This window comes from Salvelinus fontinalis, chromosome 26 (genome assembly GCF_029448725.1).
Source record: "Salvelinus fontinalis isolate EN_2023a chromosome 26, ASM2944872v1, whole genome shotgun sequence".
In the NCBI taxonomy this organism is placed as follows: domain Eukaryota; kingdom Metazoa; phylum Chordata; class Actinopteri; order Salmoniformes; family Salmonidae; genus Salvelinus; species Salvelinus fontinalis.
The window spans coordinates 37542510-37565083 of NC_074690.1; the positions used below are offsets into that span (position 1 = coordinate 37542510).

Sequence of the window (22574 nt, forward strand, 5' to 3'; positions counted from 1 at the left end):
CATGTGTAAATGACTGACTGACTGATCTACAAATAACAATTGTAGGTTTATAATTTGTGACGTACAAGTTTTGAAAAAGCTCAGAAACCTATCTTAAGTATGAATGTTTATTTTTATACAGTATAGTTGTGGCTGCCCATAAGGTAATGTAAACATGGTTTAGATATTGTTGTGTCAAATAGTGGGTTACGCCCACAAGGGGGAGCGCGCGGTTCGGCAGGAACTCAGTCCGGCTTGAAATTTACTCTTGAAAGTTTTATTAGTAGAATGTACAAGGTGCAATTTTGAAATTGGGTCAAATGCATCATCAATTCCTCTTGTCATGTTAGTCATTGCATACCTTAGAGAGAGATGTATAACTTTTCAGAAATGTCCAGATCAATTAGCTCATGTCAGCTACAGTTCTTTTATTTAGATTTTTTAGACCATAGATATTGTTGTCATTTTTTAGTCACTCAAATATCACATGAATACACATTAGACATGGCAAAATGTATAGAATTGCAAGAAAATGTGCTTTAAAACGGCAACATTTTCTTTGCACCCCATGACAAAATGTGTAGAATTGTAGGAAATAAGCTTTAAACCTGCAAAATTCTCTCCATCAACAAGAGGGGTGTAAACAGTTTGTGTCATGAACAGTGTTTGTGCCCACAGAAATAGACTTGCATGGGATGGGGGTGGACGGGATGTTCTCCAATTCTGGAAGGGAGGCCCCAAGTTGGGGAACCCCTAGTATAATCCACTATTATTTTGGTCTTCCAACGATTTCCATTGGGAATTGTTTATACCTGTTGCCACCAGCAGGGGACGCGAAGGAGAATGAGCACAGCGGTTTGCTTCTCCCCTCCCTCCTGTCTCCTATTTCTTTGTTCTGTTAAAAAGGTAGGTACACAGATAACAATTTCAAAGATTTTACTGAGATACAGTTCATATAAGGAAATCAGTCAACTGAAATAAATAAATTAGGCCCTATTCTATGGATTTCACATGACAGAATACACATATGTATCTGTTGGTCACAGATACCTTAAAAAAAAGGTAGAGGCGTGGTTCATAAAACCAGTCAGTATCTGGTGTGACCACCATTTGCCTCATGCAGCGCGACACATCTCCTTCGCATAGAGTTGATCAGGCTGTTAATTGTGGCCTGTGGCATGTTGTTCCACTTCAATGGGTGTGCAAAGTTGTTCGATATTTGCGGGAACTGGAACATGCTGTCATACACGTCGATCCAGAGCATCCCAAACATGCTCAATGGGTGACATGTCTGGTGAATATGCAGACCATGGAAGAACTGGGACATTTTCAGCTTCCATGAATTGTGTACAGATCCTTGTGACATGGGGCTGTACATTATCATGCTGAAACATGAGGTGATGGATGCAGTTAAATGGCACAACAATGGGCCACAGGATCTCATCATGGTACCTCTGTGCATTTAAATTGCCATCGATTAAATGCAATTGTGTTCGTTGTCAGTAGCTTATGCCTGCCCATACTATAACCACACCATGGGGCCCTCTGTTTAACACATTGACATCAGCACACTGCTCGTCCACACGATGCCATACACACTGTCTGCCATTGCCCGGTACAGTTGAAACTGGGATTAATCCGTGAAGAGCACACTTCTCCAGTGTGCCAGTGGCCATCGAAGGTGAGCATTTGCCCACTGAAGTCGGTTACGACGCCGAACTGCAGTCAGGTTAAGACCCTGGTAAGCACGACGAGCTAAGACGTTTTCGGAAATAAATTATTTGGTTGCGCAAGTCCACAGTTTTTCATCAGCCTTCTCAGACGGTCCCGCAGGTGAAGACGGATGTGGAGGTCCTCGGCTGGGGTGGTTACACATGGTCTGTGGTTGTGAGGCCGGTTGGACGCACTACCAAATTCTCTAAAACAACGTTGGAGGCAGCTTATGGTAGAGAAATGAACATTCAATTCTCTGGCAACAGATCTGGTGGACATCCCTGCAGTCAGCATGCCAATTGCATACTCCCTCAAAACCTGAGATATCTGTGGCCTTGTGTTGTCTGAAAAACTGCACATTTTAGTGGCCTTTTACCAGCACAAGGTGCACCTGTGTAATGATCATGATTAATAATCAGCTTATTGATATGCCACACCAGTCAGGTGGATAGATTATGTTGGCAAAGGGAAAATGCTCACTAACACAGATGTGAACAAATTTGTGCACCGAATTTGAGAGAAATAAGCTTTTTGTGCATATGGAACATTTCTGGGATCTTTTATTTCAGCTCATGAAACTTGGGACCAACACTTACATGTTGCATTTATATTTTTGTTGAGTGTAGTATGCACAAGCACTTTATCTATAAAAATGTTAGTCGAAATGGTTATCTGAGTGATACTAACCCTTTTATGTTGAAATTGTAAGGTTTAAATGTTGACATTGATCGAGTGAAAACTGTCAGCGATCTTGACATAGAGATGAATGGGTTTGCGGCTAAGCTAGGCTAGCCCATAGAATAACAAGACAAAATGCTAATATTCTGGTTTGAATTGATTGATTTATAGCTCCTCTGGAGGAAATATTGTTGTTTCTTTTTTACTTTGTTTATATGGCCCTGGCATCTCCCCAATCAAGTGTTATATATTACAGAGCTGTATTTTTACGATACACTCTAAGCTAACTACGGCTCCTAACCAACTGTGCTATTTTGTTTGTTTTTTTTGCATTGTTTGTAACTTATTTTGTACATAATGTTGATGCTACCGTCTGTTATGACCGAAAAGAGCTTCTGGACATCAGAACAGCAAATACTCACTCGAACTGGATAAAAAAAAATTATTTAATGAGTCCGACGCAAAGGATATACTGCTTTGTCAGGACAAGGCCCAACTCCCCGTCATCTGCGTGAAGAAAAGACGGAGGAACAGGGGGAAGAGGGTGGGGTGCCTTGTAAGAATTTGCAGACGAGTAGGTAAACCACCACTACCCTCCGTAATATTGGCCAGCGTGTAATCACTGGAAAACAAACTGGACGATCTACGATTAAGACTATCCTACGAACGGGACTGTAATATCCCATAATCCAGGCTGTATCACAACCGGCCGTGATTGGGAGTCCCATAGGGCGGCGCACAATTGGCCCAGCGTCGTCCGAGTTTGGCCGGTGTAGGCCGTCATTATAAATAAGAATTTGTTCTTAACTTACTTGCCTAGTTAAATAAAGGTTAAATAAATAAATGTAAAATGACAAAGGTTGAGAGAATGCCAAGAGTGTGTAAAGCTGTCATCAAGGCAAAGGGTGGCTATTTGAAGAATCTCAAATATAAAATATATTTTGGTTACTACATGATTCCATATGTGTTATTTCATAGTTTTGATGTCTTCCCTATTATTCTACAATGTAGAAAATAGTATAAATTAAGAAAAACGCTTGAATGAGGTAGGTGTTCTAAAACTTTTGACTGATAGTGTATATGTTAACACATATTGTGTGTATGTGGCAGGGCTTGCAAACTATTACGGACTACAAAAGGAAACCCAGCTGTGAGCTGCCCAGTGACGCGAGTCTACCAGACGAGCTAAATGCATTTTATGCTCGCTTCGAGGCAAGCATGCACGAGAGCACCAGATGTTCCAATGTGATCAAGACCTTTAAACAGGTCAACATTCGCAAGGCTGCGGGCCAGACGGATTACAAGGATGTGTACTCAGAGCATGCACAGACCAACTAGCAAGTGTCTTCACTGACATTTTCAACCTCTCCGTGACAGAGTCTGTAATACCTACATGTTTCAAGCAGACCACCATAATCCCTGTGCCCAAGAAAGCAAAGGTAACCTGCCTGAATGACCTCTGCCTGTAGCACTCACGTCAGTAGCCATGAAGTGCTTTGAAAGGCTGGTCATGGCTCACATCAACACCATCCCGGAAACCCTAGATCCACTCCAATTCACATAACGTCTCAAGAGATCCACAGATGATGCAATCTCAATCGCACTCCACACTGCCCTTTCCCACCTGGACAAAAGGAACCTATGTGAGAATGCTGTTCATTGACTACAGCTCAGCATTCAACACCATAGTGCCCACAAAGCTCATCACTAAGCTAAGGACCCTGGGACTAAACACCTCCCTCTGTAACTGGATCCTGGACTTCCTGACGGGCCGCCTCCAGGTGGTAAGGGTAGGCAACAACACATCTGCCACGCTGATCCTCAACACAAGGGCCCCTCAGGAGTGTGTGATTAGTCCCCTCCTGTACTCCCTGTTCATCCACGACTGTGTGGCCAAGCACGACTCCAACACCATCATTAAGTTTTCTGATGATACAACAGTGGTAGGCATGATCACCGACAACGATGAGACAGTCTATAGGGAGGAGGTCAGAGACCTGGCGGTCTGGTGCCAGGACAACAAACCCTCCCTCAATGTGAGCAAGACAAAGGAGATGATCGTGGACTACAGTAAAAGGAGGACCGAACACGCCTCCAGTCACATCGACAGGGCTGTAGTGAAGCGGGTCGAGAGTTTCAAGTTCCTTGGTGTTCACATTACCAACAAACTTAATGGTCCAAACACACCAAGACAGTCAAGACGAGGGCACGACAACACCTTTTCCCCATCAGGTGACTGAAAAAATTTGGCATGCGTCCCCAGATCCTTAAAAAGTTCTACAGCTGCACCATCGAGAGCATCCTGACTGGTTGCATTACCACCTGGTATGGCAACTGCTTGGCATCTGACCGTAAGGCGCTACAGAGGGTAGTGCATACGGCCCAGTACATCACTGTGGCCAAGCTTCCTGGCATCCAGCACCTATATACAAGTCAGTGTCAGAGGAAGGCCCAAGAATTTGTCAAAGACTCCAGTCACCCAAGTCATTGACTGTTCTCTCTGCTACCGCATGGCAAGCGGTACCGGAGCGCCAAGTCTAGGTCCAAAAGACTCCTTAACAGCTTCTACCCCCAAGCCATAAGACTGCTGAACAATTAATCAAATGAAAACTGGAATAAACGTTGTAGATCTTAATGTTTTTCCTCATAATCCTGGACTATCGGACCACCATTTTATTACGTTTGCAATCGCAACAAATAATCTGTTCAGACCCCAACCAAGGAGCATCAAAAATTGTGCTATAAATTCTCAGACAACACAAAGATTCCCTGATGCCCTTCCAGACTCCCTCTGCCTACCCAAGGACATCAGAGGACAAAAATCAGTTAACCACCTAACTGAGGAACTCAATTTAACCTTGCGCAATACCCTAGATACAGTTGCACCCCTAAAAACTATAAACATTTGTCATAAGAGACTAGCTCCCTGGTATACAGAAAATACATGAGCTCTGAAGCAAGCTTACAGAAAATTGGAACGGAAATGGTGCCACACCAAACTGGAAGTCTTCCCGACTAGCTTGGAAAGACAGTACCGTGCAGTATCGAAAAGCCCTCACTGCTGCTCGATCATCCTATTTTTCCAACTTAATTGAGGAACATAAGAACAATCCAAAATGTACTTTTGATACTGTCGCAAAGCTAACTAAAAAGCAGCATTCCCCAAGTGAGGATGGCTTTCACTTCAGCAGTAAAACATTCATGAACCTCTTTGAGGAAAAGATCATGATCATTAGAAAGCAAATTACGGACTCCTCTTTAAATCTGCGTATTCCTCTAAAGCTCAGCTGTCCTGAGTCTGCACAACTCTGCCAGGACCTAGGATCAAGAGAGACAATTAAGTGTTTTAGTACTATATCTCTTGACAAAATGATGAAAATAATCATGGCCTCTAAACCTTCAAGCTGCATACTGGACCCTATTCCAACTAAACTACTGAAAGAGCTGCTTCCTGTGCTTGGCCCTCCTATGTTGAACATAATAAACGGCTCTCTATCCACCGGATGTGTACCAAACTCACTAAAAGTAGCAGTAATTAAGCCTCTCTTGAAAAAGCCAAACCTTGACCCAGAAAATATAAAAACTATCGGCCTATATCAAATCTTCCATTCCTCTCAATTTCTTTTGAAAAAGCTGTTGCACAGCAACTCACTGCCTTCCTGAAGACAAACAATGTATACAAAATTCTGGTTTTAGACCCCATCATAGCACTGAGACTGCACTTGTGAAGGTGGTAAATGACCTTTTAATGGCGTCAGACCGAGGCTCTGCATCTGTCCTCGTGCTCCTAGACCTTAGTGCTGCCTTTGACACCATCGATCACCACAGTCTTTTGGAGAGATTTGAAACCCAAATTGGTCTACACGGAAAAGTTCTGGCCTGGTTTAGATCTTATCTGTCGGAAAGACTATATATTTGACCTCTTGGGGATGTCATTCGAAAACATAATGTTAACTTTCACTGCTATGCGGATGACACACAGCTGTACATTTCAAAGAAACATGGTGAAGCCCCAAAATTGCCCTCGCTAGAAGCCGGTGTTTCAGACATAAGGAAGTGGATGGCTGCAAACTTTCTACTTTTAAACTCGGACAAAACAGAGATGCTTGTTCTAGGTCCCAAGAAACAAAGAGACCTTCTGTTGAATCTGACAATTAATCTTGATGGTTGTAAAGTCGTCTCAAATAAAACTGTGAAGGACCTCGGCATTACTCTGGACCCTGATCTCTCTTTTGACTAACATATCAAGACTGTTTCAAGGACAGCTTTTTTCCCTCTACGTAACATTGCAAAAATCAGAAACTTTCTGTCCAAAAATGATGCAGAAAAATGTATCCATACTTTTGTTACTTTTAGGTTAGACTACTGCAATGCTCTACTTTCCGGCTACCCGGATAAAGCACTAAATAAACTTCAGTTAGTGCTAAATACGGCTGCTAGAATCCTGACTAGAACCAAAAAATGTGATCATATTACTCCAGTGCTAGCCTCCCTACACTGGCTTTCTGTTAAGGCAAGAGCTGATTTCAAGGTTTTACTGCTAACCTACAAAGCATTACATGGGCTTGCTCCTACCTATCTTTCCGATTTGGTCCTGCCGTACATACCTACACGTACGCTACGGTCACAAGACGCAGGCCTCCTAATTGTCCCTAGAATTTCTAAGCAAACAGCTAGAGGCAGGGCTTTCTCCTATAGAGCTCCATTTTTATGGAATGGTCTGCCTACCCATGTGAGAGACGCAGACTCGGTCTCAACTTTTAAGCCTTTACTGAAGACTCATCTCTTCAGTGGGTCATATGATTGAGTGTAGTCTGGCCCAGGAGTGTGAAGGTGAACGGAAAGGCTCTGGAGCAACGAACCGCCCTTGCTGTCTCTGCCTGGCAGGTTCCCCTCTCTCCACTGGGATTCTCTGCCTCTAACCCTATTACAGGGGCTGAGTCACTGGCTTACTGGTGCTCTTTCATGCCGTCCCTAGAAGGGGTGCGTCACTTGAGTGGGTTGAGTCACTGACGTGATCTTCCTGTCTGGGTTGCCCCCCCCCCCCCCCTTGGGTTGTGCCGTGGCGGAGATCTTTGTGGGCTATACTCGGCCTTGTCTCAGGATGGTAAGTTGTTGGTTGAAGATATCCCTCTAGTGGTGTGGGGGCTGTGCTTTGGCAAAGTGGGTGGGGTTATATGCTTCCTGTTTGGCCCTGTCCGGGGGTATCATCGGATGGGGCCACATTGTCTCCTGACCCCTCCTGTCTCAGCCTCCAGTATTTATGCTGCAGTAGTTTATGTGTCGGGGGGCTAGGGTCAGTCTGTTATATCTGGAGTACTTCTCCTGTCTTATCCGGTGTCCTGTGTGAATTTAAGTATGCTCTCTCTAATTCTCTTTCTCTCTTTCTTTCTCTCTCTCGGAGGACCTGAGCCCTAGGACCATGCCTCAGGACTACCTGGCATGAAGACTCATTGCTGTCCCCAGTCCACCTGGCCGTGCTGCTGATCCAGTTTCAACTGTTCTGCCTGCGGCTATGGAACCCTGACCTGTTCACCGGACGTGCTACCTGTCCCAGTCCTGCTGTTTTCAACCCTCTAGAGACAGCAGGAGCGGTAGAGATACTCTTAATGATAGGCTATGAAAAGCCAACTGACATTTACTCCTGAGGTGCTGACTTGCTGCACCCTCGACAACTACCGTGATTATTATTATTTGACCATGCTGGTCATTTCTGAACATTTGAACATCTTGGCCATGTTCTGTTATAATCTCCACCCGGCACAGCCAGAAGAGGACTGGCCACCCCTCATAGCCTGGTTCCTCTCTAGGTTTCTTCCTAGGTTTTGGCCTTTCTAGGGAGTTTTTCCTAGCCACCGTGCTTCTACACCTGCATTGCTTGCTGTTTGGGGTTTTAGGCTGGGTTTCTGTACAGCACTTTGAGATATCAGCTGATGTAAGAAGGGCTATATAAATAAATTTGATTTGATATTTACATTGACCCCCCCCCCCCACACACACACTTTGTTTTTACACTGCTGTAACTCGCTGTTTATTATCTCACTTTACCCCTACCTACATGTACAAATTACCTTGACTAACCTGTACCCCCACACATTCACTCGGTACCGATAACCCTTGCATATAGCCTCTGTATTGTTATTTATAGTGCTACTTTCGATTTTTTTACTTTAGTTTATTTAGTCAATATTTTCGTAACTCTATTTCTTGAATTGCATTGTTGGTTAAGGGCTTGTAAGTAAGCATGTCATGGTAAGGTCTACCTGTTGTATTTGGCACGTGACAAATAAAAAATTATTTGATTTCATATATGGGCAAATACACTACATGACCAAAAGTATATGGGCACCTGCTCATCAAACATCTCATTCCAAAATTGTGTGCATTAATATGGAGTTTGTCCCCCCTTTGCTGCTGTAACAGCCTCCACTCTTCTGGGAAGGCTTTCCACTAGATGTTGGAACATTTCTGCAGGGACTTGCTTTAGCCACAAGAGCATTAGTGAGGTCAGGCACTGATGTTGGGCGATTAGACCCGGCTTGCAGTCGGCGTTCCAGTCGGCGTTCCAATTCATCCCAAAGGTGTTCGATGGGGTTGAGATCAGGGCTCTGTACAGGCCAATGTGCTATGGAGATTGCTTGGATGTGTGCTCGATTTTATTCACCTGTCAGCAACGGGTGTGGCTGAAATTGCCGAATCCACTCATTTGAAGGGGTCCACATATTTTCTATATATAGTGTATGTTTCCACCACAAATGCCATATAAAACATATAAGTAATATAAATATATTGCCATATATTACTTTTCTTAAAGTACGATGGGCGTGTGGTCGAATGGTCGTTGAGTCAAATAATTGTTATGTGACAAAGTAGATTCTTTTAGAACGTTGTACATGTACATTTTGTTTACACGTCTATGTAGTCTGCACTCACTGGAGTCTGAAAACACTTTCGAAAAACGATATATTTATATAACCTTACAAACATGGCGATTGCAGTGCCCATAAGTGTGTTTTAGAATAGTTATTTTGCTGACCAGTCCTTTACAAGCGCTTTCATCCAATCCCAGTCCTGCTTTGCATAGAATGCCACACCCTCTCTATCGTCACTCAGGAGATGGTGGGCCTGTGTGAGTTTCTGGTCCTTGTCTTGGCAGGACAGGGGAGACGCTCGGATTTTCAGAATTAAAGCAACAACTGACCGAGAGGGGTACAGTAAGGAAACCGGTTCAACCAATTGCTGATTCACTTCTAAAGGTGTATCATTATCAAGTATCCGTTTGGGTCTTAACTTGAGACATAACAAAGTTCTAGAATTGTTTCGCGTCATTGTATCCGAAACGAGAACCCGTTTGAGGTTCGACGGATAGATAAAGCGACAGGGTCAGACAGACTATTGTTTCCCTGTGTTTGCTGTCCAACTTCAGCCATTAACAGGGTTTTAAAAAAAAAGACTGCGATATTAAAAATAAAAATAAACTTTATCCAACGCCAGAGAATAAATGGGGTAATACATGATTCCGGTAAGTTTGTTTCTTTGTTATTACTGAAGCGTGTCCGAGTGAGTGCGCCTGTGTAGTCTGACCATTTGCGCTAGTACGCCACAAAGGATCCAAATATCTGTTCCAACTTGTGAGCTGTTCAGCATTGTAATCTGTCTTAATGTTACATTTGTAACAATGTTAAAATTACGAGGGCTGTTTATGCTACTATTAGCAAAGCGCCGGATATCTTTCTCTGTCGGCCACATTTGTACCTAGCATTTTTTGTCAAGGGCTATTAGTTTGCTCGCTCACTGATTGACCCACATCATTTTGGGGAATATACATTTATAATTTCCGGAAACTAATGAGTTTCAACAGAACGCAGCATGATACATTTAGTTCGCTAATCACTCGAGTGATTTGGTTCTGGGTTCGGAGATTATATAGCCCAGCCCCTGACCGTCAGTCTCGTAAATTGGATCAGGGCCAGCGCCCGATGGAACCAATTGGACTGCCATTTGAATTCTATAGGCGGGACCGTTTTATCAATGGGTGTTCTAGTAAATGGGTGTCACAATAAAGAATAGGCAGCTCCTGAGTTTCAAAATTTGGGCAAGCTTACAATTTATCCTACATTTCTACTTATCTGCGTGTCAGTTGAGTATTTGTAAATGCAAATAAAAAGATGGACAAGTTTCATTTCAATAATTGTCACATGGTTAATCATAAAAATCTGAATGAATTAAAATGATACAAATCAAAAAGTTTAAATTTAACTAATGAAAGAGCACCAGCCTTTGCAATATGGACACATTGATTGCCTACACGGTGATCCATTGGCGGCTAAAGAAATTAGCGCATGGAACTCCGAGAGAGCCTAAAGACCAATGCCGCATAGACTAAAGACCAATGCCGCAGTAGACCTATCACTTCCATCGTCAACTAAGTAAAATACATAGGCCTAAAGCCAATAAATAGAAACAGTACAAAATATCCTGATACATTCAGGTTCTGTTAATCCCATTAATATATTTTACGTCTGTCTTGAGCTATCTCTAGTGAAGTGCAATATTGTATGAACTCAGCAGTTTGGTGTGCTCAAGCGCGCACTCTCCCTCAAAGTTATCAGGACAGAGAATCCACACACATGCTCATTGCGCACATGAAGCACTCCAAACAAAAGACAATGATGATAACATTTACAAAACTCGTAAATGATGGTTATGAAATTAACCAAAAGTTGTTTCTCACAAGTGTAGCAGGTTGGGAACTCTGCAAACAACGTTTCCACTCACGAGAATGTGAACGGTAAATGACTATAATACATTCATTATCAGAAATTAATGTAGCCAAATGACTGGGATTAATGGTACATTTTACTAGGCCTACTGGTTAAATATGTAAAAGGAAATTGCTAAAAATATATAATCAAAGGGCAAACAATTCACACAATGAAACAATGAATGTGCAAGAATTGGCAGGAAACAATGGAGCACATTCTGGAAAGCTGAGTGCATGCATTCTGGGGAGCGATGCCCATATCTTTGCCACACAATCCTTCTGTTCTAGGCCTATGCACTTGTGATTTACATTTTTATTTAACCTTTATTTAACTAGGCAAGTCCAGTTAATAACAAATTCTTATTTACAATGATGGCGTACCCCGGCCAAACCTTAACCCGGATGACACTGGGCCAATTGTACGCTGCCCTATGGGACTCCCAATCACGGCCGGTTGTGATACAGCCTAGAATCGAACCAGGGTCTTTAGTGACACGTGATTTGTCACATGTGCCGAATACAACCGGTGTAGACCTTACAGTGAAATGCTAACTTTCAAGCCCTTTTTAACCAACAATGCAGTTTTAAGAAAAAATAAGTGTTAAGTAAAAAGTAAATAAAACATTAAAAAAGAACAGTAACAAATTGTTAAAGAGCAGCAGCAAAATAACAATAAAGGCTATATAGGGGGCACCAGTTAGTCAAGGTAATTGAGGGAATATGTACATGTAGGTAGAGTTAAAGTGACTATGCATAGATGATAACCAGAGTAGCAGCAGTGTAAAGGGGGGGGGGGGGGGGGCAATGCAAATAGCCTGGGTAGCCATTTTATTAGCTCTTCAGGAGTCTTATGGCTTGGGGGTGGAAGCTGTTAAGTCTTTTGGACCTAGACTTGGCGCTCCGGTACCGCTTACCATGCGGTAGCAGAGAGAACAGTCTATGACTAGGGTGGCTGGAGTCTTTGACCATTTTTAGGGCTTTCCTCTGACACAGAGGTATAGACCTCTGGTATAGAGGTTCTGGATGGCAGGAAGCTTGGCCCCAGTGATGTACTCGGCCGTACGTCTACCCTCTGTAGTGCCTTGCGGATGGCCTAGCATTTGCCATACCAGGCATTGATACAACCAGTCATGATGCTCTCGATGGTGCAGCTGTAGAGCTTTTTGAGGATCTGAGGACCCATGCCAAGTCTTTTCAGTCTCCTGAGGGGGAATAGGCTTTGTCGTGCCCTGTTCACGACTGTCTTGGTGTGTTTGGACCATGATAGTTTGTTGGTGATGTGAACACCAAGGAACTTGAAGCTCTCAACCTGCTTCACTGCAGCTCAGATGAGAATGGTGGAATGCTCGGTCCTCCTTTTCTTGTAGTCCACAATCATCTCCTTTGTTTTGAACACATTGAGGGAGAGGTTGTTGTCCTGGCATCACCCTATAGGCTGTCTCATCGTTGTCAGTGATCAGGCCTACTACCACTGTTGTCATTGGCAAACTTAATGATGGTGTTGGAGTCGTGCTTGGCCATGCAGTCATGAGTGAACAGGGAGTACAGGAGGGGACTGAGCATGCACCCCTGAGGGGGCCCCGTGTTGAGGATCAGCATGGTGGATGTGTTTGTTACTTGCCTCAAAGCGAGCATAGAAGAAATTTAGCTAATCTGGTAGGCTCGTGTCACTGGGCAGCTCATTGCTGTGCTTCCCTTTGTAGTCTGTAATAGTTTGCAAGCCTTGCCACATCCGACGAGTGTCGGAACCAGTGTAGTATGATTCAATCTTAGTACTGTATTGATGCTTTGCCTGTTTGATGGTTTGTCGGAGGGCAGAGCAGGATTTCTTATAAGCTTTCAGGTTAGAGTCCCTCTCCTTGAAAGCGGCAGCTCTTCCCTTTAGCTCAGTGCGGATGTTGCCTATAATCCATTACTTTTGGTTGGGGTTTGTATGTACAGTCACTGTGGGGATGATGTCATCGATGCACTTATTGATGAAGCCAGTGACTGTGGTGTACTCCTCAATGCCATCGGAAAGAATCACTGAACATATTCCAGTCTGTGCTAGCAAAACAGTCCTGTAGCTTAGCGAATGATGGGGATGAGGGCCTTGTCAGGTGCAAAGGATTTACTCCAGACGTCTGACTCGTTAAAGAAAAAAAATTCTTATCCAGTATGGGGTGAATAATTGCTGTCCTGATATCTAGAAGCTCTTTTTTCGTCATGAGACGGTGGCAGAAACATTATGTTCAAAATAAGTTACAAATAATGTGAGGAGAAAAAAACACGCACAATTGGTTAGGGGATCGTAAAATGGCAGCCATCTCCTCCCGCGCCAATTGTACAGGCAAGGAGGTACGGTTGCCCGCCCATAATGCCGGCCCAGAATTAGACCGCATATCAACTTGATCTAATTTCTCAAATACTTTGCCAATTTCATTTTGGATTAGTTTCGGCTTATTATGTTATCGTAATCATCATGGAAACTCCTAGCTGGAAGGCTGCAGGGTGTGCATAATTTGTCCCAGTTATGCCCTTATTCATTCATCGTGTACACCTGATTCAGCTAATGAAGGTACGGTATTGGCGATCGAAGTTGAATTAGATGTTAGTTCATTTTTGTCATTTAGCAGATGCTCTTATCCAGAGTGACTTACAGGAGCAATTAGGGTGAAGTGCCTTGCTCAAGGGCACATTGACAGACTTTTCACCTAGTCGCCTCTGGGATTCAAACCAGCGACCTGTCTGTTACTGGCCCAATGCTCTTAATCGCTAGGCGACCCGCCGTTAGTGCAAGGCTAGGACATCCATACTGCAGTCCTCCAGGACCAGGGGGGGAAAAGGACCGTATGGAACATTGGATTCAATCCAGACTTTGTAAAGATATTTTTCAGGGGGAAATGTGCACATAGTGTACACACTACAGTACAATGAAATGCTTACTTCCAGGTTCCCTCTCAATAATGCTACAACAAAAGGAATATATGAAATACCAAATATGCACTTGTTGCATTCCATAGAGTTTTCTTTGTGAATTGACAATTAACTTTTTGGTCCGATCAGGCCAGAGTTGTACGTAAATTCTCCCTAATAGCCAGTCTCGAGTTTGCCTTTTGTATGAAGTCAATTGTCCTCTGCCATAGCTCTTTTATTGCTGGTTTTCAAAAAGAGATTATATTATAAAACATCTTACTCTATGAATGACAATTTTTATATACTTTTATATTTTGTCATGTATGAATCGCTTACACATTGAACATGTAAAATGTTCAATCTATTTTCTCTTTCCATAGGTGTTTCTGTTGTGACTCACTGCCTTTGGTGGGGTGTCAAACTTGATTCTCAGAGGACAGAGAACTTGTGAAAAGAGGACAGAGCGCTTTGAAAAGTTGATGTAATTCTACTTTACTGTGGATATATTGTCTCACATTCCTACCGCCAAAAGGACCAACTGCACGGACAACCGGTAAAGTACGTTAATTAAAAAAATAAAATAAATGCAACAATCTTGCTTGTAGAGGTCGTGAGAGCACACTTTCCTGATTCAAATGCTAATTTCAGCCCGACAGGCAAGTGATCTACCTGTTGGAGACCCCTGGACTAGACATTGGCAAACTCCAGTGCTATTTCTGATATTTTTTTATTATTTATTAGTGCGATAATCAATTTGAGCACAATGTATTTTACATCTTTGTCTTATCTCTACTAGACTGGAGTGACGTGCGGTGACACCACCGATGGCAACACACGTTGACCGTAACAGAAGAATAGGCCTGGAGGTGAATATGGAGTCATTCCAGAGTGACGTCACAAAGACAGCGTGTGAAGGAAAGGATGCCGCTCCGCGTTCCTCCAAAACTCCACACCACCAGATAACCAATGGAAATAGCCAGCTATCCTTTGACCACAATGCAACAGACAGTGATGGAGGCAAGGTCAGAGATGGTGGTGTTAGTTTCAGCACCAACCACAACTCTGTGGTGTGCCTGCCTTTGGTCTCTGAGGGCCTGAAGCTAGTATGGACACAGTCAAATCAGACACGTGAGCTTGACACCATCCAAGAGCTGATCCAGGCATTCAATGTGTTCCCATACCCAACATCTCGTGAGGTGAATGCCTTGGCACGGCACTGTGCCCTGCCTCTGGACAAGGTCAAGGTCTGGTTCATGGTGCAGAGAATCAAATACGGCATCAGCTGGGCCTCAGAGGAGATTGAGGAGACGCGTGGCAAGCTGGCCGGACCTGAGTGGACTAACAACTATGCAAATGAGAAAGAGGAGATAAAGATGAGGAAGGGGTGTGGGGAGATGTCTGTGGAAGCAGAGGACAAAGGTCAAATAAATAATGGTCTTAACTCTTCCCTGCTCCACCCAAGAAAACGAGCCAGACATGAGACTCCAGAACACTGCAAACCAGCCTCCACCATCCGACATTTCAGTTCCTCTCTCCCACCCCCTCAGGATTCATACTACTACCGTCCTCCTGTAGACATGCCAGCAACTACCGCAACAGAGGCTTCCCTGAGCCTCTCTGAGACCTCACTTGGCTCTCCACAGCAACAACAACGCGGACGCTACAAAAAGACCAAAGCTCAGCTTGCAGTCCTTCGCAGCAGCTTCCTGCGTGAAAACTGGCCTGCAGAGACAGAGCTCCGATGCCTGCAGAATGAAACGGGCCTGAGCCGCAATGACATCCGCAAATGGTTCAGCGACAGCCGGTACCAGCTTAGAAATGGGCGCGGACTGCTTAGAACATCCATGGTCTACCCTCAGCTCATCATAGGAGAAGCAAAGGACGAGCCTCAGCAACTTCAGTCTTTTCCACGTGTAGCTCACAGGCCTCGGGATCAAGAAAATGATATTGAAGTGCAGAGAGGGGCTCAAGGGAAGGGAGCTCGCAGCAATGGTGTGAAAGATTCACATTTCTTCCAGAACTTCCTGTCAAACAGCCTGGAGACCTTTGGGGAGGGAGCAGTGGAGACGGAGGAGGATGAGGTTGCAGAGGAAGCCTCTGTTCACACTGAGACTGTTAAGGAAGAGGAGGTGAAAAAGGAAGAAAAGACCCTACAGTTGATTAGGGGCAACAAAGACCCAGAGATTAAACAACCACCATCAGCCGTTACCATCTGCTCTTCTTCCTCCCCCTCTCATTCTACCACCCCTCCCCCTTCGTCTACTGTCCCCACTATTAAGCATAGTTCCACTAGCACCAGCACCCTGCAGAAGTCTGCTCGCTCAGCCAAAGCCCCACTCACAGCCCTGTCTCTCTCCAATCCTCCCCCATCCTGGTCTCCTCTTACACCTGCTGGCCGACTACGAAAGACCAAGGAACAACTGGACATACTAAAGGAGCACTTCCTGCGCTGCCAGTGGCCTAAGAGTGAGGACTACACCCAGCTGGTAGAGCTCACAGGCTTGCCCCGTGCAGACATCATCCAGTGGTTTGGGGATACGCGCTACGCTGTTAAAAATGGGCAGCTACGCTGGGTGCAGGGGGTCCGTGAGCAATTTCTGTCTGAACTAGCCACACAGCAAAATGGCAGTGGAGTCACCGGTGGAAACGATTCCAGTGGGATCCCTCGGGTTATGGGTAGCCGCAAACGTAAGACTCAAGCGAATGGCGCCACAGCAACATCCACTGCAGATTTCCCGGACATCAAGCCGCTGGGGGTTTACCATCGCTTGACAGGGGTTCTTCATGAGAAAGACCTTGATGCCCTTTGCAAAAAGTCACGAATGAGCTACCAGCAGGTGCGAGACTGGTTTGCATCTCAGGAGAGCAAGGAAATTGACCCAGACACCAATGTCACTGATTGAGATGAGGAACTTGTGGGCGGATAAGGGTTGGAAATCAGCACTCTCTCTTTTTACAGAGGACAAGACTGATCATGTCTTACGCAGAACGATGACGCTCATTAGTTACAAAAACGTTTCATATTGAATTGACTTTGCTTTAATGTGAGCAGGTGTGACTCTTAAATGCTTACGGTCTTTGTAGTGTAAGCACAGATCTGGTGACTGTGCTGAATTATTGCTGCATTCAGTGTTTTTTCTCATAAGCTTGGTCTTGAAGTCCTGCTTGTGCTGCCTGCCTACTATAGGACAGTACCTAGTGCACTGGTTCAATTCCCCCACCCCCTTATGTTTGTGTGTTATGATATCATTTGTAGTCCAGTATTGTAGCAAAATATAATTAACTGGATGTAAAGTATGTATTTGTTGGAGCTCCTTAGGTAGTGTAGTTCTCAATTTTTTAGAAGTGAAACTGCACTGTGGAAACCTAAATAGAACAATTTATGAGCCTTAGGGTAAAGACACTGACTAATCACTGAAAGTAGTAATCATTCATTTACAACCTACAATTCCTTTTCACTAGATTAACAAACTGGACATTAACACTTTATCCTACTAAATAGACACGTTGCACTTGAATTTTTTAACCCTGACATTTTAGCTGCCATAATGTACATTAAATGTATTCCTTTTTTATAAAAGTTTGAATTCCTATTCAAATTGTTATGCAGTTTGCACTGACTGACAGATGTTTTAAAGTGAAGTTCAATGTCCATGCAGACCACACACGTTTAAAACATTTTGATCAACTGAATTGCACTCTTTGGTCCTGTAAAATCCTGTCTTTTTTTTGGCCTCTGCTCACCTCTCAAAATGAATTATGTTCTGAAGGGCTGCAGTGTAGGCTTATTTTATTGTTTTGTGTACAGGTTATTTCCCCTTGTTCATACCCCAGATTGCTGGGGGTAGAGTATTCTGCCTATATCGAGCATTTGTGTGAATAGAATGATTAGGGGCACAGAAGTCACTGGAATTGTGTAATCCAACCAAATTCAAAGTTCAGGCATAGAAGTAATAGCTTGGCTTAGTCCACTATAATCCAAAGCAATAACTAGTGTTTTGTGCAGGCCATTTCCTATGCCGCAGAGATTAATAAACATGCAAATGTGTCATTCAAACAGGTATACTAGAAAGTATTTAATCAACATTTTCTAGTGTAGAAGTTTGTTCTGTTAGCTATGAGAAGATTACACGTGGAAGTACAAGAATACTGAAGGAGAAATGTTAATGTCCTATTACACTTGTCACATTGCAGCCTTCGGTTGTTAACAGTTTTTTACATTTGTACTTCACTGGATAGATGGCACTCATTTTTATAAATTAATGTTTGTTAAATTTCTAATTTGCCCTACTGCGTCACTAGAAACAAGTTAAAAAAAACGTATTTGCAAATGTGTGAATGTTTTCTTGTTTGTGTGAATTGGTTCGAGGTAGGCCTTTCATTCCCTGAACTTTCTGAGACGGGGGTCAGCTTTTCATCACAGATGGTGCAGAAAGAGGTAAGAACTATGCCAAAATACTTAGTTGTCTTTTGGCTTAATGTTATGTTAGGTCACACACTGAAATCGATCACAATTTATCAATTGGATCTCAGTTTTGTCATTGACGAAATGTAATTTTAATTCCAAAGTGGTTTACTTGCCATTTCTGAAAGGATTTGCAGAGTGTAGTGATAACCCAGTTAAGAACTGGAATTGGATAATGTTAGTCAGATTCTCAGACCTGAGAATGGAGGAGAGAGGTCTGCTCAGTCTTAACTATTACAACTTTCAATGATGAACCGTGGAAATCAACTGATATTAATTTACCGGATGGGAGTGTTAATAATGGTGGGTGTCCCTATGAGGAGAGATAAAAACAATTAACATTTCAGCCCCAAGTGATTTACAGAAAAATAAAGTATTGTTCCTTGAATGGATAACCATTGCATGCTAAGACAATTTTGTACCAATCTTTTACCGTCTGTAAGTGGACTTAAAAAATATATATTGTTACCAATCATGAGAAACGGCAGTAGAATGAATACACACTGAACAAAAATATAAACGCAACATGTAAAGTGTTGGTCCCATGTTTCATGAGCTGAAATAAAATATCTCAGTAATTTTCCATATGCACAAAAATCTTATTTCTCAAATGTTGTGCACAATTGTGTCTACATCCTTGTTAGTGAGTTTTTATCCTTTGGGAAGATCACCCATCCACCTGACAGGTGTGGCATATCAAGAACCTGATTGAACAGCATTATTACACAGGTGCACCTTGTGCTGGGGACAAGGACACTAAAATGTGCAGTTTTGTCAGACAACACAGTGTCGCAGATGTCTCAAGTTGAGGGAGCTTGCACTTGACATGCTGACAGCAGGAATGTCCACCAGAGCTGTTGGCAGATACTTGAATTTCTTTACCATAAGCCACCTCCAACGTAGATTTATTTTTTTTGTAGGACAGCCAACCGGTCTCACAACTGCGGACCATGTGTATGGCGTTATGTGGGTGAGCGGTTTGCTGATGTCAACATTGTGAACAGTTCCCCATGGTGGTGTAAGCTAAGGGACAATGATCAGAATTGCATTTTACCGATTGGCAATTTGAATGCACAAAAATACAGTGAAGAGAGGCATGTTTATTTTTAAAGGTAACTAACCAACAGATGCATATCTGTATTCCCAGTCATGTGAAATTCATAGATGAAGGCCTAATGAATTTATTTCAATTGACTGATTCCCTCATAAGAAACTATCTCAATAAAACCGTTGAAATTGTTGCGTTTAGGTTGTTGTTCAGTGGTACAGTTTGGTCATTTTTTTACGGTTAGAAATGATACAATTTGAACATGGCAATGTGTGAAAATAATGGTTGTGGAAGATCCTTTCCCTCCCCTCATCCCAACCCCTCCTAGCTGTCACTGTGGACTGTTGAATTATTTCTGTGACATCTTAAAAAAATGTTTGGCATGAAAATGGCATGAAAACAGATCAAGTAATCTGGTGTGTACCACTCACTGAAGCTACCACGCTCGTGCAGAGAGCTCAGGCTGGAGATTGATGTGGCAGAACCAGGCGGAGTCTGGGAGCAGGCAGGATTGAGACCATAAGCAAATGCATTACTGGAGGAAAGAGTTAGTCAGCTGCAGAAGGATGTCAAGACAGAGGACAGGGACATGAAACCTGCTTCAGCAAAGAAGGAATGGAAATTCACTGTAAGGGTGAGTAGAGTTTCTGTCTCTGACCCTCCCCTGGGATTCAGCAGAGCCTGGGTGTGTCAAACAGTTATTGATGGGTGAAAACATCTCTGAATTGAATAAATTGAGACTATATAGTACATTGTTTGACAGAATGTTTTGTTAGTACGCATACAGATGTAGGATCTTCATTTTTGGCAGTTTGCTACAGCATGAAAATAATCATGCAATAACAGGACATGGATTATATGGATTATGATGACGCAAATCTGAAAGTGGGAATTACAAATGTCAGAAGCCTTTTCAAACCTCAATTCCACTAGAAGTTTTACATTTCCTGCATTGAAGAAATCCTGCAACAGGTTGATCAAATTAAGATCCTACATCTGTACATGCCTGTCTGCAACCATATATCTTCTATCTAATAGGACAGGGGTGTCAAACTCATTCCACGGAGGGCCTTGTGTCTGCAGGTTTTTGGTCTTTCCTTTCAATAAAGCCCTAGACAACCAGGTGTGGGGAGTTCCTAACTAATTAGTGATGTTAATTCATCAATCAAGTACAAGGGTGGAGCGAAAACCCGCAGACACTCGGCCCTCCATGGAATGAGTTTGACACCTGTGTAATAGGATGTGAGCGAGGGGTGGCTGTAAGCGTAAGGATAGATACAGAAAGTTGCACACCATTGCTCATCATCTGAGGTTTAAAATGGATTTCCCCATGGGGATTCATTTAAATTGTATTGTCATGTTAAGTTCTCTAAGATGCATCTAACCAAAACCCATCAGTGTTCGCCATTACCTGGGGAGATGACAGCCACTGGTAGACACACTGCTGGGGAAACAGATCCCAGTTGTCAGTAAACGCTTTGAGCTCATGAGATAATAAGGACAGCATATTGAAAAGCAATATGTGATAAATAGTAGAGACCCCCCCCCCCCCCAAAAAAAGTGTAATATACAGTCAGAAGTTAACATGCACTTAGGTTGGAGTCATTCAAAATAATTTTTCAACCACTCCACACATTTCTTACCAACTATAGTTTTGGCAAGTCGGTTAGGACATCTACTTTGTGCGTGACACAAGTAATTTTTCCAACAATTGTTTACAGGGAGATTATTTCACTTATAATTCACTGTATCACAATTCCAGTGGGTCAGAAGTATACTATAAGTTGACTGTGCCTTTAAACAGCTTGGGAAATTCCAGAAAATTATGTAAAGGCTTTAGAAGCTTCCGATAGGCGAATTGACATCATTTGAGTCAATTGGAGGTATTTCAAGGCCTACCTTCAAATTCAGTGCCTCTTTGCTTGACATCATAGGAAAATCAAAAGAAATCAGCAATGACCTCAGAAAAACAATTGTAGACCTCCACAAGTCTGGTTCATCCTTGAGAGCAATTTCTAAACACCTGAAGGTATCACGTTAATCTGTACCAACAATGGTACGCAAGTATAAACACCATGGGACCACACAGCCGCCATACTGCTCAGGAAGGAGAGGCATTCTTTCTCCTAGAGATTAACCTACTTTTGTGCGAAAAGTGCAAATCAATCGCAGAACAGCAAGGACATTGTGAAGATGCTGGAGGAAACAGGTACAAAGTCTCTATATCCACAGTAAAACAAGTCCTATATCGACATAACCTGAAAGGCCGCTCAGCAAGGGAGAAGCCACTGCTCCAAAACCGCCATAAAAAAAGCCTGACTACAGTTTGCAACTGCACGAGGACATTGATCGTACTTTTTGGAGCAATGTCCTCTGGTCTGATGAAACAAAAAACTTGACATAATGACCATCGTTATGTTTGGAGGAAAAAGGGGGAGTCTTGCAAGCCGAAGAAAACCATCCCAACTGTGAAGCACGGGGGTGGCAGCGCTTTGCTGCAGGAGGGTCTTGTGCACTTAAATCGATGGCATCATGAGGGAAGAGAATGTGGATATATTGAAGCAACATCAAGAAGTTAAAGCTTGGTGGAAAATGAGTCTTCCAAATGAACAATGATCAACATTTTTAAAGGTTTGGCAGAATTGCTTAAGGACAACAAAGGCAAGGTATTGTAGTGGCCATCAAAGCCCTGAACTCAAAAGAACATTTGTAGGCAGAACTGAAAAAGCATGTGGAAGCAAGGAGGCCAAAAAACCTGACTAAGTTACACCAGCTCTGTCAGGAGGAATGGGCCAAAATTATCCCAACATAGGAAGCTTGTGGAAGGCTACCCAAAACATTTGACCCAAGATAAACAATTGATAAGGCAATGCTACCAAATACTGAGTGCATGTAAACTTCTGACCCACTGGGAATGTGATGAAATTAAAGCTGAATTATTCTGACATTTCATTCTTACAATAAAGTGGTGATCCTAACTGACCTAAGACATTGAATTTTTACTTGGATTAAGTGTCAGGAATTGTGAAAAA

General features: G+C 43.0%; 1 protein-coding gene across 3 annotated transcripts; it reads left to right on the forward strand.

Annotated features, from left to right (window-relative positions):
* The first annotated feature begins 9464 nt into the window (after positions 1 to 9464).
* Positions 9465 to 18364, forward strand: LOC129824262 (homeobox and leucine zipper protein Homez-like). Of its 3 annotated transcripts, none has more exons than XM_055883771.1 (3): positions 9465 to 9892; positions 14410 to 14587; positions 14826 to 18364. In XM_055883771.1, exon 3 carries the CDS (start codon positions 14854 to 14856, stop codon positions 16930 to 16932), a length of 2079 nt encoding a protein of 692 aa, XP_055739746.1. In that variant the 5' UTR covers positions 9465 to 9892; positions 14410 to 14587; positions 14826 to 14853; the 3' UTR covers positions 16933 to 18364. The 3 variants fall into 3 exon arrangements, with proteins under 3 accessions (XP_055739746.1, XP_055739747.1, XP_055739748.1); XM_055883772.1 differs by having other exon boundaries at positions 14410 to 14582; XM_055883773.1 differs by having other exon boundaries at positions 9473 to 9579.
* Positions 18365 to 22574: the final 4210 nt, after the last annotated feature.